General features: G+C 38.6%; 1 protein-coding gene across 12 annotated transcripts in view; it reads right to left on the bottom strand.

Annotated features, from left to right (window-relative positions):
- Window positions 1–1,342: 1,342 nt before the first annotated feature.
- The window catches only part of ATP7A (ATPase copper transporting alpha), a 137,621-nt gene continuing 111,291 nt past the window's right edge, over window positions 1,343–27,672 (bottom strand). For 6 of the 12 annotated variants that reach the window (XM_016943572.4, XM_016943571.3, XM_016943569.3 and 3 more), the window contains 9 exons: window positions 22,294–22,488; window positions 20,154–20,336; window positions 17,916–18,132; window positions 12,744–12,890; window positions 10,996–11,138; window positions 8,943–9,146; window positions 8,297–8,414; window positions 6,160–6,262; window positions 1,343–5,438 (listed from right to left, as the gene is read on the bottom strand). In XM_016943572.4, the coding sequence (XP_016799061.1) occupies window positions 5,162–5,438; window positions 6,160–6,262; window positions 8,297–8,414; window positions 8,943–9,146; window positions 10,996–11,138; window positions 12,744–12,890; window positions 17,916–18,132; window positions 20,154–20,336; window positions 22,294–22,488 (1,587 nt within the window). In that variant the 3' untranslated portion in view covers window positions 1,343–5,161. Of the gene's footprint in view, window positions 5,439–6,159; window positions 6,263–8,296; window positions 8,415–8,942; window positions 9,147–10,995; window positions 11,139–12,743; window positions 12,891–17,915; window positions 18,133–20,153; window positions 20,337–22,293; window positions 22,489–27,672 lie in introns of those variants that run through there. The other 6 variants (XM_016943573.3, XM_063804357.1, XM_063804360.1 and 3 more) reach the window with 2 other exon arrangements.

Here is a 27,672-nt window from a genome sequence, read left to right as displayed (position 1 = left end):
TACAATTAGATAGGAGGAATAAGTTCTGGTGTTCTATTGCACAGTAGGGTGACTATGGTTAACAGTAAGGTAATTGTATATTACAAAATAGCTAGAAGGGGGGCTTTTGAATGTTCTCACCACAAAGAAATAATAAATGCATGAGGTGACAGATATGCTAACTGCCCTGATTTGATCATTATGCAATGTATACATGTATCAGAACACTGAATTGTACCCCATAATATGTACAATTAAGATTTTTTTAAAAAGAAATTGGAGTTTTGATTGGGTGAGGTGAAGCAAATAATTTTGAAGTATTGGCAGCACTTCAGTTTATAGGCAGGCCTTAGTGGGCAGAGAAGGTGATGTCAATGGAAAGCTTGGGGCCATTGAGGGCAATAGGTACAGTATGCCAAAGACTACTCAACCTATTTCAAACTTTCCAGAGGGTGACTGACCGTATAGATGTTTTCAGATTTCTTAAACTGCACAAGACCCTCTTTATACTAGCAACTTCACTTAAACCTCACCTTCAAAAGCCTTGCCTTTTATCTCTCACTTCATTTGTACAACCAGGGGTCACATCTAGGATGGTGAAGCTGTTAAAGAAGTAGGGCTGGCTGGCCCTAGTCAAATTTGTGAAAGATGCAGCTCTATTTCCTTTTAATTTGAGCAGGGACTTTGATGCCTTAATCTAGCAAGCATTCTCCAACAGAAAGGTTTTTGTTTTGTTTTATTGATCTGGAAGGTTTTGAAGGTTCACCTGGGAGGTAGCCATCAGTACACATCCTTCTCTGAGGTCAGGATACCAATAAGAAAGGGAGGCTGGCAAGCTGAGTGGATGCCTTGGGGATTTTACTCTTATTTTGCCATTTCCCATCCTATCTCCTCACCCTGAGTAACCCCAAGGATTTGGGGGGAAATGAAAATTAGTTTTTCCTCACAAGTTTACAATGGTTTCCTTAACTCAAAAAGGAGTGTTTGGGTATGGGAATGTAACTTGGGTGGGAACTTCAAACACTCTATATAGGGCTCCCCAATGGCAAGAAAATCTCTTTTCTCTGTTTAGCTCATTTGGAGTAGACATTCTATCAAGAATGTATTAGAGACTACAAAGGAAAGCAGAACAATAATATTCCTTCCTTTATTTCTCATCCTCACTGAATGATATGGCAAGTGTAGTGGAGTCCGAAGGAAAATAGATTTCTTCCCTCCCATCCTAACCGAAAGTGTAGTGATGCCTATAATCCACCTCCATCATAGATGAAAAGTTGAAAAAAAAATCTAAAAACATAACAAAGGTAGTTCAGAACTGCTGATAGAGGGGGTTGGATGATTTAACAAAAGAGACAGACAAAAATATTTTACAACACTATAATTATAAAGTTGAAGGCACATCCTTGGCAGAAATATGATCAATTACATGCTTATGAAAAACAAACTACTGAATATCTTAACTACAGTAGATGGATATTGCACAACATCGTCCACTGCTGTTTTCGGTACCAAACAATCAATGTTCAACAACGTTTAGCTAAACATTTCTTTAACTAAAAACGTAAGGTTGAGACGCCTGGTTTTGGCTACAAAAGGCATTTGTTATCAACATTGTGAAAGAAGCTCTTTTAACTGAAGAACAAGAACTCATGCTTTGTGCTCTATCTGGTTACTCATACCAGATGGAGGGACTGCAGAAAGTTAGTGTAAAAATAGGTAATAATTTGGCATGAATCTGTATTTTTTCTATTTTGTAAAATAATACTTAAAAATGTAGAAAAGAAACAAAACAAACAAAAACCCAAAAGGAGTGATTCCAGGAATGTCTTTATTCTTTTTAAAATAACCAGTAACCAGATGCCTCACCCAGAGAAAAAAACAAAATGGAGTAAAATAAATATCAAGAAAAATCATTTTAAAGCGTGATCCATAATAGAAAAAATTCTCTTAACACACATTTTTGATTTTAAGCTGTATACAGAAAAGATATGCGCACTTAAAGTTTTGGAAACATCTTGTCTACAGTGCTATTTTAAGCATTCTATACATATGAATACAGAATACTTTTTAAAAAATTAAAGCACAATATAAAATTACTTGTTCACAAGGCATCAAATTTGACATTCTAAAATGTTGATACTAAACTAGGAAAAATAACGTTTCTATTTTCACAAATGACACACCATACATCTTGAGACTACAATACTACTACTCTAGTTGTGTTTTAATCTTTGAAATTCAAAAGGCATCTTTGGATATTCAAGTTTAAGGTGCCACATAGGTGAGTATGAACCGGCTCTGGATATTAAAGTATCCTTGTTATCTTCAGACTAAGGGCATGGTTGCTGAGTGAATACAGAAGAGTGATAAATGAAATATAAATAGAGAACTTCAAATATTCAAATATCAAATTCAAATATAAATCCATTTCCCTTCAGTATGGTAATATGTATGTATGTGTATGTACATATATATGTGTGTATATATATATGTATGTGAATACACAGAAATACACATTTATAAAATTTCTCATTACTAACTCCTGACTTAAAGCTAGCTACTAACTGAAAGCAGTATTTTTGATTCCCTCCATAATCACCTCTTTCTCCTGTAAATACAGCTTCTCTTTGAAGCTAATGAAAGTTCAAGATTGCAAAAAAGACTTGTGGTAGAGGATTCAAATATGGCTACATATTACTTAAAGCAGGACTCTTTCTAATTAGCATGTTTTCTGTTCTTGTTGTAAGAGCTGAAATTATCTCTTTGATTATTTCAATACTACAAGCTGCTATTCCCACTGTCCCACAATATGAATACAAGACCAAGAGGATGACTCCAAGGTACACATAATAATGGAAGAATAACTGGCTGTGTTCAACTGCTTGAGGTGGGTGGGAGGGAGAAGGAGGCATGCTTCTTTTTTCAACATTTACCCTATCAGCTGTGTCTTCTAGAAGAAACAAGTTGTATTATAAGATGGGCCACTGGAATTAAAATAATAAATAATAAAACTCAAACTGAAAGCATGGAGGATGGCATAGGCATTGGTCTAAAAAAAGGGCCTAGATATGCAAACCCATTGATATTTCAGTGAAATGGGTTTGCCTTTCTAGATTAATAGCACCTTCATCAAAAGCTTCAGTTCTCTCTTTAAGACAGCTGAGACAGAAATTAGATCTTTTCTAAATCTGAAAGACAGCATGGAATAAGGTTGTAAACTTTGCGTGTGTATATATGAAAGGATAAAAGAGAAAAGGGGTAGGAAAGGAAGAACTCCATCCCCTACCCCCACCTGATTTTAAGACTCTGCTCTAGAAAAATGATTTTTTTGTATTTATTACTGACCTCAAGGGGAGAAAAGAACTAACATTTACCGAGTACAAATCCTATGTGCCAGATGTTGGGTTAGCAGCAGCTTTGCTTCTGGTAATGGGAACAAAATGTTAGGAATTTACTTATGAGTCCTCTTCATTTACATATTCTGCATATGAAATCCATCTTGCAACTAACAAAGAAATTTAAATAGTCTTACAAGTACCAGATCTCTGACCAGTGTATTAGCTACCAGGCACTCACAAGGGAATTTCTAAATCCATTTGGCAATGGGAACAAGCTCCTAAATTTGCCAACCACACTAACTAGGCAAGTTCAAATGTTTTAAACTAGAGAAAAGTATATATTTAGCTAAAAAGCGTCATAACCTAGGGAAATTTTAGTTTCTGTATTATGATTTTACTGTATTTTTTGGTAAATGCAGCTTTGTGTAATAGCATTATTTTAAAGTCTTTTTGAGAGGTTATCTGAAACACTAAAAGATAAATAAAATCTATTAAATTATATATACTAGCAAAGTGATTATACTCAATTCAAAAAATACAAATTTAGGCTGGGCATGGAGGCTCACACCTGTAATCCCAGCACTTTGGGAGGCCAAGGCGGGTGGATCACCTGAGGTCAGGAGTTTAAGACCAGGCTAGCCAACATGGCGAAACCCCGTCTCTACTGAAAAATATGAAAATTAGCCGGGTGTGGTGGCAGGCACCTGTAATCCTAGCTACTCAGGAGGCTGAGGCAGGGAGAATTCCTTGAATCCGGTAGGCAGAGGTTGCAGTGAGCCAAGATGGTGCCACTGCACTCCAGCCTGGGCTGCAGAACGAGACTCTGTCTCAACAACAACAACAACAACAACAACAACAAACAAATTTAGTGAATCCAGGTAATTTTATATGACCTGTATATGTATAATAGTTTTAATCTTTGAAAATCTTTTGAGCAGAAAAGGCTCATAATGTTAAGTTTCCGGACTGAGATCAGCAGACTACATGAAGAACAACTTAGAGTCCAACTTGGCAGGAGTGAACTGAAACTGAGCACAGAGCTAGGAAACTTGAAGGAATAATTTGATATACTTTTTACAACAGTGGAAAGATGGGAGGCAGGGAACCCTACAGACCTTTAAGGTCTTTTGAGCTACAAAATTTAAAAAGGAGCAAAATATTAGAACAGTTGTCAGTTATTTTTAATCAATGAAAAACCACCTAAACTTGGTTAGCTCGAAAGAAAATAACAAAAGAAGACATATTGGAGCATCTAAAAAAGCACCTGCAAGGACAAGGATGCAGGGAGAATGGGGGAAAGAAAGCCTGAAATAAATAAGGCACATCTATTTTTAAACAGTTTCAACTGTTTCCCTTCTAAAACTAGATGTTTTATACACAGTGCTTTGAAAGTCATTGCTCCCCAGTGGGGCAGGGATACAGGCTTGAGAGTATCTTCAATATTTTGAGTTCAAAAGCATGAATATCTTCATGCTCTCAAATCTTCAAATTTTTCATTTTCTTCTTCTTGGGCCTTTTTTTTTTTTTTGGTCAAATAAAAAAAATCACTTTAGCAGCAGTTCAGCAATCTCTAATTGTAGGGCTTGTTGTAAACCTCACTGCTCTACCTTATCTGTTGTTAGTGAAAACAAAAATATACTGGAAATTCAGTTTAAATAAAGCTAGGTTCAGAGCTGATGCCTTGAAAAAGATATTTTTGCCAATAGATAAACGCAACTCAAATAGAATCCCTAATATAAGAGCATAAGAAAAATCCTTCTACAATATTTTGAAAAGTGAAGGTAACATCATGAATGCTGTGTCAGTGCATGACAAGTTAAACTGGCAGCACTCTCCATGGCCTTTTATAATGCAGTGTCATCATCTTCCCTGAAGTCTCCCACCAGGAGTGAGTGCTTGTCAGGTTCACTGGTAACAACACTGTTTAGGGAGCGTTTATCAGACAGTAGTGAGTTTATAGAGGCTCTGCTATAATTAACAATCCGGTCCAGCAAACCCAGTTTAGGAGAATTCCTTGAGGTATCATCTATTCCAACATGAACGCTGATTTCTGAAGGACTCTTCTGTCCTATCTGGCTCCGGGCAGGCAGTTCATAACTCTCGTAAGTTGGTTTCCTGTAACTGGACATATGCAAAAGTATGCTAGTTTCAAATAACCAAAAGTAAATGAGATGCTCGCTACATGCAGAAAAGAAAGAAGATTTGCTCATCCACACTTAGTTTTGGTATGAAATGTATAAAGGTGATCACTGGTAGGAAAATAGCTTGAAACGAATTGTGTGGAGTCATATCATCAGAAATCCTACTTCTCAGAATTAGTGCACTATATTTTATCCCACTCAGTGCTTGTGGTTGCTATGCATAAAGTACACGAAGTAATAATTACATAGCTAATTATTACTGTTAGCTAATAATAATTCTTTTCTTTTTTTGAGATGGAATCTCACTCTGTTGCCTAGGCTGGAGTGCAGTGGCACGATCTCAGCTCACTGCAACCTCCACCTCCCAGGTTCAAGTGATTCTCCTGCCTCAGCCTCCCGAGTAGCTGAGATTACAGGTGTCTACCACCATGCCCAGCTAATTTTTGTATTTCTAGTAGAGATAGGGTTTCACCATATTGGCCAGACTGGTCTCAAATTACTGACCTCAGGTGATCTGCCCACCTCGGCCTCCCAAAGTGCTGGGATTACAGGTGTGAGCCACCACGCCCGGCCGCTAATAATAATTCTCATTAAGAATGGTTTGGGCTTATTATTGATCAATACAAGAATAAAACCTACCAAGAATGACTAGATGATAACAGGAATACAAAATACAAATGTGAGCAAGCTATCATACTTACAGTTTAAGGAAGAGAGAAGAAAGTACTACAGAAACAGATGAAGCAGCCATTGCTGCAGATCCCATCCAGGGCTGCAAAACCAAACCAATGGGCATAAAAACTCCTAAGAAACAAGTATGGATTAGTTAGAGTAGATAATACTAAACAGATTATTAATGTGTTTCTAACATACATACAAATCATTTCTTTGTTTGATACTTCTTCAGCATTTATCCTCTTGGTGGTAGAGATTTTTGTTGTTGCCATTTTTTCACTAACAGAGTGTTGCTGTTAACATTCTTGTACATGTCTCCCCGTGTCCATGTTTGAGAGTTTCTGTGGGGTATATACCTAGGGGTGAAACTACTGGGTCATAACATGGGCACATCTTCAACTTTACGTAGATATTCCTCAGCTGTTCTCCAAAGTGGCTGTAGTGATTCAAAATCCAACCAATAGCGTATGGGAGTTCATGTTCTACAAACTCATCCACACTTGGTTTTCACAGACATAAGAATGTTTGCTCATATGATGAGGATGAAATAGACTCATACTTTTAACTTTTTATGTGCTTCTTTATATTTTTCTACTTTTTCTATGGTGATCATATATTACTTGTATAATTATTTAAAAATCACTTGCTCCATGAATTAATCTTACTGGACTTAGATTGTTCTTTTGCTCTTTGTTCTCTCAGTATTTGTGTGTCCTTGCTGATAAACAGTTTTGTAATTGTTCTCATGTCATTTCTTGTCTTTCCTTGGCCCTCAAACCAGAGAGAACAAGAAGAAAACAATGCTTATTTCTTTTATGTCATCATTACTAACTCCTACCAGGTCCCTAAGTTTAGGAGATTCTCAGATGCTTATTAAATAACTCTAAATTCTTTTTTCTCAGTTATATTGCTTTGTTCACTCTCTCTGTCATCTGGTCTCTCAACCTAAAAAAAATACCAGCTGACTATAATAGAATATTAAGTGAAGAGCAGAAAATTCTCCATAAGCTACAATCACAACTATGTAACAAGACAAAAACTGATGTAGAGTAAAAAAAAAGACTAGAGGAAAATACTTGTATAATTCTTTAAAAATCATTTGCTCCATGAATTAATCTTGCTAACAGTGTTGTGTTTGGGTAGTCAGATTAAAGGTAAATCTATTTAGAAAAAAATTAGTAAGCAAACAAATACATATCTCTGTGCAAATATATGCAGAAAGAGATGAAGCAATGTGGCAAAATACCATCAGTTGGTGAGTTTAGGTGAAAGGCATACAGATTTTTATTGTACCATTTTTTTCAATGTTTTTGGAGGTATGAATTTTTTTTTTTTTTTTTTGGAGACGGAGTTTCACTCTTGTTGCCCAGGCTGAAGTGCAATGGCGTGATCTTGGCTCACCACAACCTCCACCTCTTGGGTTCAAGCGAGTCTACTGCCTCCGTCTCCCGAGTAGCTGGGATTACACGCATGTGCCACCACGCCCGGCTAATTTTGTATTTTTAGTAGAGACGGGGTTTCTCCATGTTGGTCAGGCTGGTCTTGAACTCCCAACCTCAGGTGATCCGCCCACCTCAGCCTCCCAAAGTGCTGGGATTACAGGTGTCAAGTTTGAAATTTTTCAAAATACAAAGTTGAAGGCTGGGAGTGGTGGCTCACAGCTGTAATCCCAACACTTTGGGAGGCCGAGGTGGGTGGATTACCTGAAGTCAGGAGTTCGAGACCAGCCTGGCCAACATAGTGAAACCCCGTCTATACTAAAAATACAAAAATTAGTTGGGCATTGTGGCGGGCACCTATAGTCCCAGTTACTCGGGAGGCTGAGGCAGGAGAACTGCTTGAACCCAGGAGATGGAGGCTGCAGTGAGCCGAGATTGTATGACTGCACTCCAGCCTGGGCAACAGAGTGAGACTCTGTCTCAAAAAAAAAAAAAAAAAAAGTTGGAGAGAAAAAAATAAATCTGTCAGAATGCTTATATATTCTTAAGCTATAACAAACATTACTGAAAATTAAAATGATTGATTTTAACATTACCTCTCACCATACCAGTAGGCTACAAACAAAAACTAAGCTCAAAACTAATAGTAAGAAGACAGGCTTCCAATATGTTAGGTCTCTAATAACTTTAGTGGAAAAAGCAGTACTAGTTAAGAGTCACATACCAGCAGCTATGGGAATTCCAACCAGATTATAAATTAGAGCAAAGACAAAATTTATCCGAATCCTCTTGACTGTCTTTCTTGATAAGTCAATACTTGCCACTACATCCAGAAGATCATTCTAAGAACAGAAATATTTGTGATATTAGTAAGAGACTCTAACTTAACCAGTAACTTTTACATTTGATACTGTGTATGTTGAAGATTACGTCTACCTTAGGGTAATATGTGAATTAATTACAAATCTCAGATAATGCTAAAACTTAGACTCAGCTTCCGAAGGTGTTTTTCAAAAATTTTCCTCAGGGTTCTGAAAACACTTTTAGGGGTGTATGCTGGTACTATGATTAAATCTATTTAAAATAATCTCAGCAACTATTTGTTGAAGATCATTTTATTCCAAATCCATTCTTAAATCTTCTTCTTCACTTCAGAAACTTATAATTCTCACTTGCTTATGAGCTGGGTTGAGAAAGTCAGGGGGTAAATTAGCATGACTTCCCATAATCCCACTCCATATTCTTAAACTCTTAATGGCTGATAGCATGGAACTTAAGACAGAATTGTTATGCTCAATATACTTTATGACATTATCATTGACCACGTAGGGCAGTCTCATACTTCTCAAAGGTCAAGCCATGGCACTTACCCTTATCAAAACCACATCAGCTGCTTCAATGGCTACATCTGTGCCTGTGCCAATGGCAATTCCCACATTAGCCATTGCCAGAGCTGGGGAGTCATTGATTCCATCTCCCACCATTGCTACCCGTTTCCCCTCCTCTTGAAGTTGCTTCACTTTAGCAACCTTGTGAGAAGGTAGAACTTCAGCAAACACCTTAGTAATGCCAACCTATGTGATGAAAATAAACTCAATTCATTTAAAAAATAATGAGTACGTGAAACATAACTGAGCAATAACAAGCCATCAGTTTTCACCCACAAGATGTCCACATTTTAAAAAGACTGATAATATCTAGTGATAGCAAGGATGTGGAGAAATGAGCTCTCTTATACACCGGTGGCTGGTGTGTAAATTGTAACTCTTTTTGGAGGGCATCTGGCAGCATCTATCAAAATGTGAGCATCATTTGGTCTAGCAATTCCATGTCTAGCTCTATCTTGGACAGGCTTGCACATGTACAGAAAGATACATGTCCAAAGATGTTTATTATTGCCTTGTTTGCAAAAAGAAAATTTTCAAAACCACCCAAATGTCCATCATTAGGGAAATGGTTAAATAAATTATGATACATCCATACCATGGAATTCAGTATAGAAAGAATAAAGTAACTTTGTAACTTTTTTTTTTTTTTTGAGACAGAGTCTTGCTCTGTCACCCAGGCTGGAGTGCAATGGTACCATCTCAGCTCACTGCAACCTCCGCCTCCTGGTTCAAGCAATTCTCCTGCCTCAGCCTCCTGAGTAGCTGGGATTACAGGCATGCGCCACCACACCCGGCTAATTTTTGTATTTTTAGTAGAGACAAGGTTTCACCATGCTGGCCAGGCTGGTCTCAAACTCCCGACCTCATGTGATCTGCCCGCTTCAGCCTCCCAAAGTGCTGGGATTACAGGCGTGAACCAACAAACCCGGCCGAAATAACTTTATGTTCAGATATAGATGAAGCTCCAAAGTATACTGTTAAGTAAAAAAAGCAAACTACTGAACAATCTGTTCAAAATGATCTCATGTTGAAAAGACCAGAATTATACTGTATATGTACTCTGCATATGCACATATATGCATATGAAAAAGTGGCAGTGTGGGGGGCAGTAGGACTGGATGGGGAGCATGGGGAAAAGAGGACATTTTTACTTTATATCCTTCTGTATTTTTTACATAAGAAGGTGTTAATAGGCCGGGTGCGGTAGCTCACACGTGTAATCCCAGCACTTTGGGAGGCCGAGGCGGGCGGATCACCTGAGGTCCGAAGTTCACGACCAGCTTGACCAACATGGAGAAACCCTGTCTCTACTAAAAATACAAAATTAGCCAGGCGTGGTGGCGTATGCATGTAATCCTAGCCACTCGGGAGGCTGAGGCAAGAGAATCGCTTGAACCCAGGAGGTGGAGGTTGCGATGAGCCGAGATCGCACCACTGCACTTCAGCCTGGGCAACAAGAGCGAAACTCCGTCTCAAGAAAAAAAAAAAAGAAACAAAAGAATGTATTAAAAGATTACTTGCATTATTTATTAGAAGAGGGGAGAAGGCATTCCAAAGTTAAAAAGGTTGAAAAATTTTAGAGATAAGGCAGATGTGGGAGTCAGGAGCAGAAAAATGGTATGTCAAAGTGGTGCATTAGGAAAATAGTTCCATTGGTGGTGGTATTTAGGATGGACTAGAGAGGGATGTGTGTGGAGCTATTGCCGTGTTTCAGGCATGAGATCAGGAGAGCCCAGCTTAGGTTGGCAGCACTGGTAAAGAATATGAGCAACATTTCAAAGGACACATCAACAGAAATTGGTGTACAGTGTCACGCAAGCATCCCATGAACTAAGCAAATACCTTTTTACTTATAACAGCAACACACAAAGCCCAAAGTCTTTCCAGCAAAGCATGGTCAATTTTCTTGAAGGAACCAGATAGGACTACTCAGTGATAATGAAAATAGTAGGTAATGTAAATTTCTTAGCATTTGAAGGCAAGATATAAAATGTATATCAATAATTAGAAGTTATCACATACCCCTATCAATTACCTGAGAAGCAATAGATCTAGCTGTTTTACTGTTGTCTCCAGTCATCAGAACTACTTCTAAGCCCATAGATTTCAGAATATGGATAGCCAGTTCTGCTTCAGGCTTCACTGTGTCTGCAATGGCTATCAAGCCACACAGCTCATCTAATATAGGGGCAGCACAAAATAAAAGAACTTGGAATATAGTGAAAGGAGAATAACATTTTGACTTGAAATTTCAGAATGAAATGAATTTTCTCAAGTAAAGTTGTTCAGGGCATGGCTTAACTTAAAATATCTCTAAGCCCACACAGACTTTATACTACAAACTCTGTAACAAGCCTCCATATTTGGTTATGAAAATTTCAGAGTGAGGTAGGGGTTACTAATAAAGTAATCACAGGAAAATAAAAAGAGAGACCTTACTGGATATTAGAAGACCCTTTTTGTTCCTCAGAAAGGTATTTGCCAACAGCCTCAAACACTTTATCTAATTTATAGGCAAATGAAACTGAAGATTAATACTTTTTTTCTTTTTAAGGTAAGGGGGGGGCAGAGAGAGACAAAATGGGCACTTTATAGTGGGAAAAATATTACCATAAATCTTATTATTTTATTCTATTTACAAAACAAAAGTAAAATGGCATTCTCTGCTTCTTCCCAGACCTAAAAAGGCCATAGTAAAAGACTGCCTTCATACTTAGCAGACATTATAAATGTAGAGTGGAATTAATCTCACAACTAGAAATTTACCCTAAGAAATAACAAAATAAAGCACATACAACCTCAAAGATATTTATTGTAGTGTCATTTACAATAGTGAAATATTAGGAATAGCCTAAATTTCCAACAAGAGGGGAATGATTATAGTGTGTAAGATTGATAAATTATGCAGTATTATACTAAAATTATATAGCAACATTAGAAAGCATTAAGTAAAATAAAGCATAATAAAATAGTATGTGTACAAGTGATTTTAACTTTATTGAGGTAAAATTTACTTACGATAAAATGTACCCAGTAAAAAATGGTATATGTACTAATACTGTAATTCTGCAAACACACACACATTTCAAGAAAACTAGGAATGGAATATACAAAATTAAAACTGACGTTGTGGGCTGGGCATGGTGGCTCACGCCTGTAATCCCAGCACTTTGGGAGGCCGAAGTGGGTGGATCACCTGAGGTCAGGAGTTCAAGACCAGCCTGGCCAACATGGTGAAACCCCATTTCCACTAAAAATACAAACAATTAGCCGGGCATGGTGGCGCGCACCTGTAATCCCAGCTACTTGGGAGGCTGAGGCAGGAGAATCGCTTGAACCCAGGAGGCGGAGGTTGCAGTGAGCCGAATCACATCATTGCACTCCAGTTTGGGCAACAAGAGCGAAACTCCGTCTCAAAAAAAACAAAAATAAGAACAAAAACAAAACAAAGAAACAAACAAAAAAAACCTGACATTGTGTTAGGATGATGGGATTACGAATATTATTTTACTTTGCTATTATTTTACTGTTGCTATTTTTAGGTTTTAAAAAATCCTTGATTAGCCTTCATTTAAAACATAGGCTAGGGAAGAAAGTAACAAAGGCAGGCAAATGCGAGAGAATTTTAAATTAATCAGTAATAATCATGTGTTGTTGACATTTTCATTTTGCATTCAAGATGCTTTTGAATAACCCTCATAGTTCAGAGGTCTCTCAAAAATAAATAAATTAATAAAACAATAACAAAACATTGAGTTATAGCATACTTATGGAAAACCTTACCATCAACTGCTACTAATACAGCAGTCCGACCTTTTCTCTCATGTTCAGTCATGAAATCATTTACATCGTTATTAATGACAAGACCATTTCTAATCATCCACTCCCGGTTACCAATGAGGACTTTATACTGCTGAGCATTAAGAGCATCTGAAAGTAGGCACAGAAATAACATTTAGTAAGTTCAATTAATCTTTATAAAACCCCATGAAGCAAGTTCTTCCTGTCTAACCTTGCACAGTCACTACATTGTATTGTTCCTGGAACATAGCCTCCAACAGTGATGTTCAAATTTTCTAAGAACATACTCTGTTCTTCCATGCCTCTGGGCCTTTGCACACATTGCTGCCTTCATCTGAAATGTCCTTATCCCTCCTCTCCAGACAGCAAACTCAATCACATTCTTCAAGAGCCAGTTCAAATATTACTTTCTTGGTGAGGCTTTCCCTTTGACCTTCCATAAAAATTCAATCAAATTTAAAAATACTTACTGTGCATCAGTAGCTGAATGTGGCTAGATGAACATGTACAATCATGCTGACATCTCATTTTCTTTAAGTGGGCTCTTAGTGCTATCTGGCAACTTAACTATATTTCCCTAGTCATTCATTCTCCATTTCTTCTAGGTGGCTATTTCATACCTTCTCATCTCCCTTCAAATCTCCAACTTCTCCTGCCCCATCCTAATACCATATGATGACTCTGCTTCCTACTTCAGAAAGAAAATAGAAGCAATCAGAAAAGAACTTCCACAGCTCTCATTGCCACATCCACTCAACTACCTGTGCCTCCTGTGTCTGTGTATCTAGCTTCCCTTCTGTTATTATAAACTGATTCTGCTCCTAATTTAAGGCCAACCTTTCTACTTGTGCACTAGACACCCCCCCTCCTTTGCCTATTCTAGAACATCTCTCCAACCCAACAAGTCTCCCCGCCCACTCCTGCACAACTTTTCTCTGCTGTACATTGTCCTATCTTAAAAAAAAAAAAAAAAAAAAAAAACCTTTCTTGATCTCACCCACCTCTCTAGCTACCACATTTATCTGCTTCTGTACATAGCAAAACTTTCCAAAAGTATCTCTATTGGCTGTCTCCAATTCATATCTTCACATGTTCTTGTGAACCTACCCCATTTATTGGGGTAGTCAAAAGCTTTATGCTTTTGACTCTAATACTCCAGTGAATTATTACAGCCAGTGACCTTTACTTTAATAATCCTAATAGTTAATTCTCATTCCTCATCTTACTTGTCCTATTAGCAGAATTTAACACAGCTGTTCACTCCCTCCTGGAAATACGTTCTTCATTTGGCTTCTAGGATACCACATTCTTAGGGGTTACCTCCTAATTGGCCACTTCTTGGCCTTCTTGGCCCATCCCTCCTCATCTCCCTAACTTCTTAATTTATAGTGCTGCAGGATTCAGTACTTAACTCTCTCTTTCCCTTTATCTACTCTCACTCCTTGGGGTTCTTATCCAGTCTCATGGCTTTAAATACCATCTATACCACTGCAGTCCAAGAGAACTTTCTGTGATATTAGAAATGTTCTATATCTGCTATGTTTAATACAATAGCCACTAACACATAGATGTGGCTATTGAGCACTGAAATGTGGCTAGTATGACTGAAAGATGAATTTTAAATTAAATTAAATGTAAATTAACTAATTTAAAGAGTCACATATAATTAGTGGCTATTTTCCTAGACACCACAGATCTATAAGCAGAGGACTCCCAAATCCATCTCTCTGATTCAGTCTGTTTCCTGGAATTCCAAACTTATGTAGCCAACTGCTTACTTCATATTTCCATTTATATGATATCTCCACTTGGGATATCTCTAATAGGTACTCAAACTTAACATGTACAAAACTGAACTCCTGATCTTTTTCCCAATACCGTCCCTCCTGTGGGATCCCCCATCTTATTTAAATGATAACTCCATCCTTCTAACTGCTTAGGCCACAAACCTTGGCATAATTCTTGACTCCTGTTTGTCTCATACGCCATATATATCCAACCCATGAGAAAAATCTGTGACTCTCCTTTTAAGACACATCTAGAATTCTATCATTTCTTACAACCTCTGCTATACTGGTCCAAGCTACCATTATGTTTCACCTCGATTATGACAATGTCCACCAACTCATCTCCCTGCTTCTGCCCTTGCCCCCAATCCCCGCAAGATTCTCTCCTGCCTCAGCCTCCCGAGTAGCTGGGATTACAGGTGCCTGCTACCACACCCGACTAATTTCTGTATTTTTAGTAGACACAGGGTTTCACCATGTTGGCCAGGCTGGTCTCGAACTCCTGACCTGAAGTGATCCGCCCGCCTCAGCCTCCCAAAGTGCTGGGATTACAGGCGTGAGTCACCGCGCCCGGTTTACTTTTAAAATGTTAAGTCAGATTTTGTCCCTCCTCTACTCAAAACTGTCATATTGGTTTTGTCCTTACATATCTAGTCCCAAACCACCTCTCTGACCTTGTCTTATACCCCTTGCCCATCCATTTACTCTGCGCTTGCCACACTGTTCTCCTTGCCATTCCTCAAACAAGTCAAGCACACTCCTGACTAAAGGCTTTGGTACTTACTATTTCTCCTGCCTAGAACGTTTTTGCCACAGAAATCCACATAGCTTTTTCTCTCATCCCCTCAGATCTTCATTCAAACACTACCTTCTCAGTGAGGCCTACCCTGATCACCCTATATGAAACAGAACCCACTACTCCCAGCACCCCTATGCCCCTTGCCCCACTTAATTTTCCTCCACAGCACTATCTCCATTGGAATTACTGTATTTTCTTATTTATTTGCTCACTCTCTTGTGTTCTTCCACCAAGAATGTAAGCTCCATGAAATAAGAACTTGGTTTATCTTGTTTACTGCCAATTCTTTAGTGCCTTGAACAGTGCATGACACACAGTAGGTGCTCAATAAAAGCTGTCAAATGAATTTCCTATTTGTCACTGTGCTTGATACTAGAAGTTCATAGACAAATAATAAAGAAGTCACAGACTAGTAGAAACAGGCAGGTAAATATATAATTATCATACACTGTCCTAGTACAGTAACAGAGATTAAGTACAGTTATGATTCAGGAAGAAGAGCAAATACCTCTGTCAATATATGTCAGTCAATGAGGGTGTCACTGAAGAGAGAGATATAAGCTGGGTCTTGAAAGATAAGCGTAAGTTCACGAGATAGATGCCATTTGTGAACAAGAACATTACATAGAGAAAATGGTAAATGAAATGATCTAATAAGGAAATGACACACCGTAAGGAAGAACTGTAAGTAGTTAGGTAGGGATGGAACATGGAGTACATATGCGGTAGTGGAAAAAGACAAGATGAGTGATGCAGGGAGGCAGGAGACATATCATGGGGAACAGATCTAAAACAAAGTCCAGAGAGACTGGACTTTGTCCCATAGGAGAGAGAGACCCATTAAAGCTGGGATCCTTAACAGAGACCCGTGGATGGGTTTCAGGATACATGTGCATCTCTTGAAACAAAAATTTTCTGAGGGGTGGGCCCATAGCTTTCATCATATTCCTCCAAAGGTCTATGGCTCAAAAACAGCTTATAAAACACTGTAATAAAAGGTATTGGTCAGAGAGTGACACGACTAGATTTCCATGTTAGCAAAATCACTCAGGCACAAATCGGGAGGGAGGTGTTGGAACACTTAGGTGGGTAGATCATGTTTTGGGGGCAGATGGATAGATCGGCATGGAGCCAAGGAAACAGGACTTGGCTAAAGATATGGATTTTGGAGTGGTAGTGGAAGTCTGTGGGTGGTAGAATAAGTGATGAGCATGAATAAGATTGTACAGAGAGAGTATGTATTATAAAATGAGAAAAAGACAAAGAACAAAACTCTGACGACATACGACATTTGAAAGCAAGAGAAATGAGGAACCAAAGGACAATTAAAAGGAACAGCCAGGGGTGCAGTGGCTCACACCTGTAATCCCAGCACTTTGAGAGGCTGAGGTGGGTGGATCACCTGAGGTCAGGAGTTTGAGACCATCCTGGCTAACATGGTGAAACCCCATCTCTACTAAAAATACAAAAAATTAGCCAGGCATGGCTGCACACACCTGTAATCCCAGCTTCCTGGGGGCTGAGGCAGGAGAATTGCTTGAACCTAGGAGGCGGAGGTTGCAGTGAGCTGAGATCGCACCACTGCACTCCAGCCTGGGTGACAGAGCAAGACTCCTTCTCAAAAAAAAAAAAAAAAAAAAAAAGGAACAGCCAGGGAGGTGAGAGGAGAATCTAGACAAAGCAGGGTCATGGAATCATCCTTTAGGAAGGAAGGGATGGTCAACATTGTCAAATATCTTAATGAGGTCTTGCAGGATGAGGACTGAAAAGTGACCACTGGAGAGAGCAGTGAGGTCAATGGTCATCAGTTAACTTAGAAAGAACGGATTCAGTAGTATGGATGGGGGAGAAGCCAGACTGCAATGAACTGAGGCATGACTGTGGAGTAAGTGAATTCAACAAACCTAGATTACCATTTCTAGAACTTGGATATAAAAGAAAAAGACAGAATCTATATGGGAATATAGATGGGAAAGGACAAAATCTAGATGGGAATATAGTGATTTTGATGGAAGAAATGTTTATATGTTTAAGAAAAGAAGCTAAAACAGAAAGAGATGAAAAATAAAGCAGCAAGGGGACCTAACAGAAAGAGGGAGGTCCCTGATGAATCAAGAGAGGGTGGGATCTAGATGAAGGGATTCATTAGGCAAGATGAAGGATACTGCTTTCCCTGAAAAAAGGAATGATTCTGGGCAAAAATATGTAAGAACACATGCCCAAGAACCATAATTTTCTATATAAAAAATAAGATAATTTGCAGAGGGACAAAGGAGAGGGTCACAGGATCTTGTGAAAGATAGAAAAGGTTTGGAGTAGTTGTAGTGACAAAAGAATGATCATGGATGATCAGCTAAGGCTAGACCTCATCACCCTATGGTGGTGTCAATGACCACAGTTGGGAAATATTCTTGACTAATTTAAATGATCAGAAGGCATAGGGTATTGACTTGAGGAAATGAAATTATGATGCCAATTTTTGTTTCTTCTATAACAGTTCAGGGTTATAAAGTTAGCCATCTGTTCATAACTGCCCCATAATTGGTACTACAAAGAAAATTAGCTTACTTGAGATCTGGGCATCAATAATCATGGAAGACGAAGTTGATGACTGTTCATTACTGGCATCAATTTGAACCAGGGATGCATTTTTAATATTATTGTCCTCTATATTCCAGTTATTCTTATGTAGCAAGCCTTCAATATTGGTGACTTTACAGCTAATACCACAGCCTGGCACAACCTGGAAATCTATGCAGGTACCCAAGGTTTCAGTGTCCAGCTCCTAACAAACAGAAACAAAAGGATTTCCTCTACTGTTCTGATAATGCAAGGTCATTCATTAGCAAGATAAAAACCCCTAGTTAATTCTAAATGTTTATAATAAAATTGTCACATATTGCCTACTTGACAGTGGATTTTGATAAGGACAAAGGAATAGAGCATCAAACATAACATTCAAAGTTACAGAAGAGCCTCAAAGTCTTTGTTTTGACCAGGCACAGTGGCTCATGCCTGTAATCCCAGCTGAAGAAGCCGGCTGGGAAGCCGAGGTGGGCAGAGGGACCAGGCTGGCCAAAATGGTGAAACCCTGTCTCTACTAAAAGTGCAAAAAAATTTAGCCAGGTGTGGTGGTGCACACCTGTAATCTCAGCTACTAGGGAGGCTGAGGTAGGAGAATCACTTGAACTCAGGAGACGGAAGTTGCAGTGAGTTGAGATTGCACTATTGCACTCCAGCCTGGGCGACAGAGTGAGACTCTGTCTCAAAAACAATAATAAAAAAAAATCTTTGTTTTAATCCCACTCTCTAAAATTTATAGAAAACATGGAAAGCTTATCAGTATTCTCTGCTCTTTCCAGTAGATAATTACAAATTAAATTTTTAATTCCATAGTCAAGTCAGGTTTTCTACTCAGTACAGGGCAAAGGGTAACAAAGTATAGGGCCTTTAGTTACCAGAGGCTCTCCATCTGCTCTCTAGTCTACAACTTTAGCAAGCCGAAAAGTTCTGGGGGCCCTCATTGTTTCCTAGCTTTTTATAGCTTCATCCTCTCTGCTGTTTGATTTGGGTGTAAGGAAGCCAGGTCAGTAATAGGTAATAGGTAAAAGAGAAAGAACAAATAAATAAATGGCAACACCAATGGTAGAAACTGCCACGTTTTAAGTGTAAAATTAATGTGAGACAATTCATAAAGAACTCATGCAAATGAATAAGAAAAAGACAAACAACTCTGTGGAAAAATAGGTCATAGATACAAACAGGTTAGAGGAAAAGAAATTCAAATGGTCAATACATATATAAAAAGATGCTCAACCTTATTCATAATTAAGGAAATGCAAAGCAAACCATCAAGTAAATATTTTTTCACCTATTAAATTGAGAAAATAAAAATAAAGCGTTGGTAAGAATGTGGGGAAATGAGCACTCATAACTTTTGGTGCAGGTATAAATTGGTATAACCCCTCATGTATATTGGTAATATTCATCATATGGGTATTGGTAGCATTCATCAAAATTTAACTGCATGCATCCTTTGACTTAGCAATTGCATTGATAGGCATTTAATGTAGAGACAGACTTGCAAAAACTGATAAGGATGTTGAGTATATACTGTAAAAGTCAAAAAAAACAAACACTCACACTATAGAGTATAATACAGCCATTAAAAACAATGAGGCAGATCTGCATTTCCTGACAGGAAAATTCACTTAATAAAATAAAAAAGCAAGGTAACAAAGATTGATCATTGTATGACCTTTCTGTATAAAGTTTAAAAGATGATAAATACGTATATGTGGCTATATGCATTAAAAACGGTTAACAGATGCACACCTTTATGACTATACTAAAATTATTGAATTGTACACTTTAAAAAGGTGAACTTTATAGTATATGAATTATATCTCAATAAAGCTGTCATTTTAAAAGACTGTTAATAGGTTAACAGTTGTTAAACTTTGGAGAGAGGAATTATGGAAGGGGGCAGGGAATGAGGTTTACAATTTTCATTATGTAATTCTCTGAACTATCTGAATTGTCCTACCACAAATATGTATAACTTCTATTTTAATTTTTTATGTCAACAGGAGTTATCTGTGTGATAGGATTATAGTTCATTTGTTTTCATCTGTATACTTGTCTGTATGAAGAAATAAGTTACATACAATTAAATGAGAAAATACAAGTCTTTTTAGCCTCATACCAACTATATATGCAAATCACAGTCAAACACCAGTCTGGATTTGATCCAGGGAATTCCTACAGGAGATGACTACACTAATAAACAAGAGGAAAAAAATGTACCTGTTTGCAATATTTGGTTATGGCTGTTCCTAGAGGGTGTTCACTGTTACTTTCAGCAGTTCCCACAATGGCCAAGATTTTATGGTGTGATATTCTGTTACTTTCAGTTAGAACCTTTACTTGATTCACCACTGGGGTTCCATGAGTAATGGTTCCAGTCTTATCAAATACCACTACCTTTACCTGTAAAAAAATTAAGATACAATGACTTGATGATCCTCCACATCACCTTTCCAGAAATAAGAAAAAGGTCTGTTTTGACAAAGAGATGACTATTTAGTTTCTTAGTAAACTGACCTTTGACTTAATTTGACTTAAAAAACTGATGGTCTTCAGGAAAATAAAAGAAGAAATACTCTTAGTTATACACAACAGCTCTCCTCTGCCAATGCTGAACTGTTTGTTCATGCTAAATAACTGTGAATATATGTTAAACAACTAGAGCTAATTTTTAAGGGTTGACTGTTAATAGGTAATTAAGAGACGCCTCTAGTGCCTCAAGGTAAAAAAGAAAAGCTTTCAATATAATGAATTATAGATCTGATGAGGAAATCTAAGCAGTAGGGAAATGATTATAAGAATAAAGGTAAATGGCCAGGTGCGGTGGCTCAAGCCTATAATCCCAGCACTTTCGGAGACTGAGGTGTGTGGATCACCTGAGGTCAGGAGATCGAGACCAGCCTGGCCAACATGGTGAAACCCCGTCTCTACTAATAATAAAAAGTTAGCTGGGCATGGTGGTGCATGCCTGTAATCCCAGCTACTCGGGAGGCTGAGGCAGGAGAATCGCTGGAACTTGGTGGGTGGAGGTTGCAGTGAGCCGAGATCGCACCACGGCACTCCAGCCTGGGCCATAGAGCGAGACCTCATCTCAAAAAAAAAAAAAGAAAGAAAGAAAGAAAGAAAAGAAAAATAAACCAACAAAGTATGATTCTGGACAGGGGAAAAATAGCTATAAAGCACATTATTGAGACAACTGAGGAAACTGGAACATGGACTACAGATCAGATAACAACATATCAATATTAATTTATTGATTTTGATAGTTGTACTATGGTTTACATAAGAGAATGTCCTTATTCTTAGGAAAAGAGCCCAACGACTGCAGTAAAGGGCATATAGGAGTTCTTTGTACTAGTCTTGCAACATTTTTTTTTTTTTTTGAGATGGAGTCTTGCTCAGTCGCCCAAGCTGGAGTACAGTGGCGCGATCCCAGCTCACTGCAACCCCTGCCCTCCGGGTTCAAGCAATTCTCCTGCCTCAGTCTCCTGAGTAGTTGGGATTACAGGTGTGCCAACTCGCCCAGCTAATTTTTGTATTTTTAGTAGAGACGGGGTTTCACCATGTTGGTCAGGCTGGTCTCAAACTCCTGACCTCGTGGTCCGCCTGCCTCAGCCTCCCAAAGTGCTGGGATTACAGGCGTGAGCCACTGTGCCAGGCTAGTCTTGCAACTTTTAAGTTTGAAATTATATCAAAGTTTAAAATGTCTATAAAAATTACTAGCCTGTATTCTCTGGCGAGGTGAGTTTCCAGATTTGTTCTAAGATATGTTCTATGTTTACTACATACCTCTGTATATAGCTTACATCCTCATAATAAGAACATACTAGTAGAAACATGGTTTTAGTTGAAGTCAAGTAGCTTTGAGATGATTATGGAAATCCTAATATGAGATCAGAGATAGGATTATATTCCTAAAGTCATAGCTGCAAACTGTCGGCTGGTGGCAGCAAAGGCAAAGAAATGGCACTGTAATTGAAGGTCCCAGTGAAGAAAACAAGTCACACACAAATAGGTTAGAAGGCTGCTGGAGTTTGGCAAATTTTCCTGGGCAAACACCTATTCTGTCTTTCTGCCACAAAGACTAGTCTAGTCTGAGCTAGGATAGGAGTCCAGGTTTTCCACATTAGGGTCTGCTCTAATAAATAGGCCTGGAGTAGTTTTAGGAATCTTAGGTAACTAAGGCCAATCTGAAGCAGAACCAAAATAACACCTTTCCTACCTCAAATCTCTGGATAGTCCTAGAAGCAGCTCAGCTCATGGACCACAGAGAAATAATTTAGGAGTATGTGTTTCTCACATGTGAGGGGTGCTATTGATAGTTTGGTGGTACAGGTTTTAGTTCTGGGGACTGTCTTACCTTATGAGCCATCTCCAATGGCTCTCCACCTTTTATTAGTATGCCATTTTGAGCACCTACTCCTGTACCCACCATCACAGCAGTTGGAGTGGCCAGTCCCAGTGAACAGGGACATGCAATACACAGAACTGTGATAGAGGCTTGGAAAGCAAATCGTATTATCATTTCTGTTCGGGAGATACTTCTATTGTAGCCCTTTAGAAGAAAGGCATAAATTTTGGTTATTGATTTAGAGCTGTACAAAACAAAAGAAACAAAACTTAACACTATTTAAATAAAACCACAATTTAAAAAGTGACATATCCTACCTAGCTACCTACATATATTTTTTAGTTACAGGTAAGAAAACACTTTCTTTCTTTTATGAATATAAGAAATTGGGACATACTGAGATTCCAGAATTACAAACTATGGACTGAATATAAGTGCTCCATATTGAGAATGAATGTTTTTATTAGAAATTTTCAGAAATAGCTGCAAATGTGAGACATAATTTTCAAAAAATTTGATACTGAATAAACAGAATTCTCAATCTCTGTAGAGTAAAACCATAATTCTGCCTTTCACACTATTCTTGAAAGACAATGAAAAAGAATCACATGGCATGCAAAGGGACCTTAGTCATATTTCAACAAAATCCTTTTGGACATAACAATGTGAACCAAGTATATCTGCTAATTAAGCTCTTAGTGACGTTCAGTGTTTGCTCATGTGGGAAAAATATAATTGGTAGTTTTAGAAGAAATCTAAGATATCCTGAACTCATGAGAAAAATTCCTGAAGGAAACACATTCCAAGCTACTTGCTGGTCTGTGCACGGGCTCACATCTGTAATCCCAGTACTTTTGGAGGCTAAGGCAGGAGGATCATTTGAGGCCAGGAGTTTGAGACCACCCTGGGCAACATGGTAAGACATCATCTCTACAAAAAAAAATTTGTGAAAAATTAGCCAGGTATGGCCGGGCACAGTGGCTCACGCCTGTAATCCCAGCACTTTGGGAGGCCAAGGCAGGTGGATCACCTGAGGTCAGGAGTCCGAGACCTGCCTGGCCAACATGGTGAAACCCCGTCTCTATTAAAAATGCAAAAATTAGCTGGGCATGGTGGCACATGCCTGTAATCCCAGCTACTTGGGAGGCTGAGGCACAAGAATTGCTTGAACCTGGAAGGCAGAGGTTGCAGTGAGCCGAGATCATGCCATTGCACTCCAGCCTGGGTGACAAGAGCGAAACTCGGTCTCAAAAAAAAAAAAAAAATTAGCCAGGGATGGTGGTGCATGCCTGCAGTTGCAGCTACTCGGGAGGCTAAGGTAAGAGAATCGCTTAAGCCCAGAAGTTTGAGGCTGCAGTGAGCCATGATTGCACCACTGCATTCCTGCCTGGGCAACAGAGCGAGACCATGTCTCAAAAATAAATAAATAAATAAATAAATAAATAAATAAATACCAAAAAAACTTCCCAACAATCCTTTTGTTCAGTGTGTACTAAACAGACATGAATCACTTAAAGAAACTTTGTAATATTACAGTAGTGGGCTGGACACAGTGGCTCATGTCTGTAATCCCATATAATAATATCATATATTGAATAGAGTGTCCTTTCCCCATTGCTTGTTTTGGTCAACTTTGTTGAAGATCAGTTGGTTGTAGGTGTGTGGTTTTATTTCTGGGTTCTCTATTTTGTTCAATTGATCTACATGTCTATTTTTGTATCAATACCATGCTTTTGATTACTATAGCCTTGCAGTATAATTTGAAGTCAGGTAATGTGATGCCTCTAGTTTTATTCTTTTTGCTTAGGATGGCTTCGGCTATTTAGGTTTTTTCCATATGAATTTTAGGATTGCTTTTTTAATTCTGTGACAGAGGACATTAGTTTTATAGGAATTGTGTTGAATCTATAGATTGCTTTGGACAGTATGGTAGTTTTAATAATATTAATGCTTCCAATCCATGGGCATGGAATGTTTTTCCATTTGTTTGTGTCTTCTTCAGTTTCTTTCATCAGTGTTTTATGCTTCTCTCTGTAGAGATCTTTCACCTCCTTGGTTAAATGTATTCCTAGGTATGTTTTGTGTGTGATTATTGTAAATGGGATTGAGTTCTTGATTTAGTTCTCGAGTTGGACGTTGCTGGTGTATAGAAATGCTAATAATTTTTGCATGTTGATTTTATACCCTGAAACTTTACTGAAGTAGTTTATCTGGTCTGGGAGTCTTTTGGAGAAATCTTTATGGTTTTCTAGGTATAGAATCATGTCATCAGGAACAGAGATTTTTTTTTTTTTTTTGAGACGGAGTTTTGTTCTTGTTGCCCAGGCTGCAGTTCAATGGCGTGATCTAGGCTCAGTGAAACCTACACCTCCTGGGTTCAAGCAATTCTCTTGCCTCAGCCTCGCAAGTAGCTGGGATTACAGGTGCGTGCCACCATGCCTGGCTAATTTTTGTATTTTTTAGTAGAGACAGGGTTTCACCATGTTGGCCAGGCTGGTCTTGAACTCCCAACCTCAGGGGATCCACCCGCCTCGGCCTCCCAAAGTGCTGGGATTACAGGCATGAGCCACCGCGCCCGGCCGAAATGCATTAACTTCACTGTTTACCCAAAAGTTATTCGGGAGTTGGTTGTTTAGTCTCCCTGTACTTGTGTGGCTTTTAGAGTTCCTCTTGGTATTGATTTCTAATTTTATTCCACTGGAGTCTAGGAAGACGCTTGATCTGATCTAGTTGTTTTTTAATTTATTGAGACTTGCTTTATGATCAAGCCGATGATCAATGTTAGGGAATGTACCATGTTCATATGAGAAGAATATATACTCTGTGGTTATTGAGTGGAGTATTCCGTAGATATCTATTAGGGCCATTTGGTTGAGAATCCAATTTAAGTGCAGAGTTTCTTTGCTAATTTTTGTCCTTGATGATCTCTCTAGTGCTGTCAGTGGGGTACTGAAGTCCTCCACTATTATTGTATGGCAGTCTACCTCTTTTTGTAGGTCTAGCAGTATTTGTTTTATAAATCTGGATGCTCCAATGTTGGGTGCATATGTATTTAAGATAGTTAAATCTTCTTGTTGAATTGAGATCTTTATCATTTTGTAGTGCCCTTCTTTGCCTTTTTTTAAAACTATTGTTGATTTAAACTCTGTTTTATCTAATACAAGAATAGCAACCCCTGCTCTTTGTTTTCCATTTGCATGATAGATCTTTCTCCATCCCTTCACCTTCAGCCTATGAGTTATTACCTTTGAGATGGGTCTCTTGATGACAGCAAAAGGATGGATCTTGTTTTTTTATTCCAATTTGCCACTCTATGTCTTTTAAGTGGAGTATTTAGGCCATTTACATTCAAGTTTAATATTGATATATGAGTTTTTGTTCCTTACGGTAGTGTTTGCTAGTTTCTTTGTAGTCTCAATTGTGTAATTGCTTTATAGGGTCTGTGAGCTTTGTATTTATATATGTTTTTGTGGTAGCAAGTATCATTCTTTTGTTTCCATGTTCAGAACTTCTCTGAACATTTCTTATAGCTCTGGTCTGGTGGTGATGAATTTCCTTACTGTTTGCTTGTCTGGGGAAGACTTTGTTTCTACTTCATGTATGAAGCTTAATTTGGCAGGATATGAAATTCCTGGTTGTCAGTTTTTTTTTTTCTTTAGGGAAACTAAAAATAGGCTCCCAATCACTTCCAGCTTGTAACATTTCCACTGAGAAGTCTGCTGTTAGCCTGATGGGTTTTGCTCTGTAGGTAATTTGGCCCTTTTCTGTAGCTGCCTTTAAGATATTTTTCTTTTGCATTGACTTTGGATATTCTAATGCCTGTGTGCCCTGAGGATGGTCATCTTGTATAGTGTCTTGCAGGAGTTCTCTGGATTTGAAATTTCTTTACTGAATTTTTCAGTTCCAGCAGTTCCATTTGTTTTTTTTCTTAATATGGCTACCTCGTCTTGCATATCCTGAATCGTTTTTCTGGTTTCTTTACATTGGATTTCAACTTTCATTTGGATCTCATTGAGGTTTCCTTGCAATCCATATTTTAAATTACTTATCTGTCTGCTTAGGATCCGTTGCTAGAGAGCTATTACAATCCTTTGGCGGTGTGAAAACACTTTTTGTACTGCTAGAGTTCTTGCACTGATTCTTTCTCATCCAAGGGAACTTTTGCTTCCTATTTTTGAATTTGCTATCATTTCCATGGGACTTTTTCTTTCCTTCTTTTTTTTCCCTTGGGTGCTTTACTGTGGTGCATGTTGTGTGTGATCATTTAGCTTTGTTTTTGGTGCTTTCAGGGGGCCAAGGTGCTGTACAGATTACTTGGTAGTGGATAGCTTCTATGCCATAGCTTTCTCAGATGCTGCTTTTTGTAGTGAGGTATTAGCCATTAGAGCTAACAATCTCCTATAGGGTTTAGGGTGCAGAGGTCCCTGTGGACTTATCTTAAGGGCTAGAACTAAGCCCTTCTGTTAGCAGATTTTAAATTTTATGATGCAGTTCAGGATACACACCAGTAGATGGCACTCAAGAGTAAGAGACAGCAGGTACGTTGGTGCCAGGTAGAAGCACCTGCCCTGATGCAGGGGTGGTGGGAAGAGATTATATTAGGGTGCACTCGCACTCCTGATCCTGTGCCGGCAAGAACATGATCAGCTTCTCTTTTGTGCCCTTGTTATAGGGCTCCTGACCTTCATTTCATAAGGACTTTGTCCTTTGGTTCCCATGAGTATGCCCCTCTGATAGCTACCACTAAAATGGGTTTGGGTTAGTCTTTTCCCCCAGACCAAAGCAGGCAACTCAGTGATTTGTCTGTCCCTCCTTGCCGGGACAGTGCCACTCTGTCGGGAGAGGGAGTTGAGCCTCGCCCTTGGAAAAAACCCAAGCGGCACGTGACTCACTTGCAGTAGGGGTGGAGCCACCATGAAAAGCATGAAATATGCTTTGTCCAAGTGTGCGCTAGCTGGCCCCTGGTGGGAAATAGCACTGCTGCATCCGCAGCACTGTAGGTGTGGGGGAAGGGTGTGGCAGGAGATGATCTCTCCATGTCTAACCCTAATCCTATCTACCATACTGTCCAAAGCAATCTATAGATTCAACACAATTCCTATAAAACTACTAATGTTCTCTGTCACAGAATTTAAAAAGCAATCCTAAATTTCATATGGAAAAAGAACCTAAATAGCCGAAGCAATCCTAAGCAAAAAGAATAAAACTAGAGGCATCACATTACCCGACTTCAAATTATACTAAAAGACTATAGTAATCAAAACAGCGTGGTATTGATACAAAAATAGACACGTAGATCAATTGAACAAAATAGAGAACCCAGAAATAAAGCCCACACCTACAACCAACTGGTCTTCAACAAAGTTGACAAAAACAAACAATGGGGAA

The sequence above is a fragment of the Pan troglodytes genome, chromosome X (genome assembly GCF_028858775.2).
Source record: "Pan troglodytes isolate AG18354 chromosome X, NHGRI_mPanTro3-v2.0_pri, whole genome shotgun sequence".
Lineage (NCBI taxonomy): Eukaryota > Metazoa > Chordata > Mammalia > Primates > Hominidae > Pan > Pan troglodytes.
The sequence above is the reverse complement of the archived record's forward strand: the minus strand, read 5'-3'. Positions and strand labels throughout refer to the sequence as shown.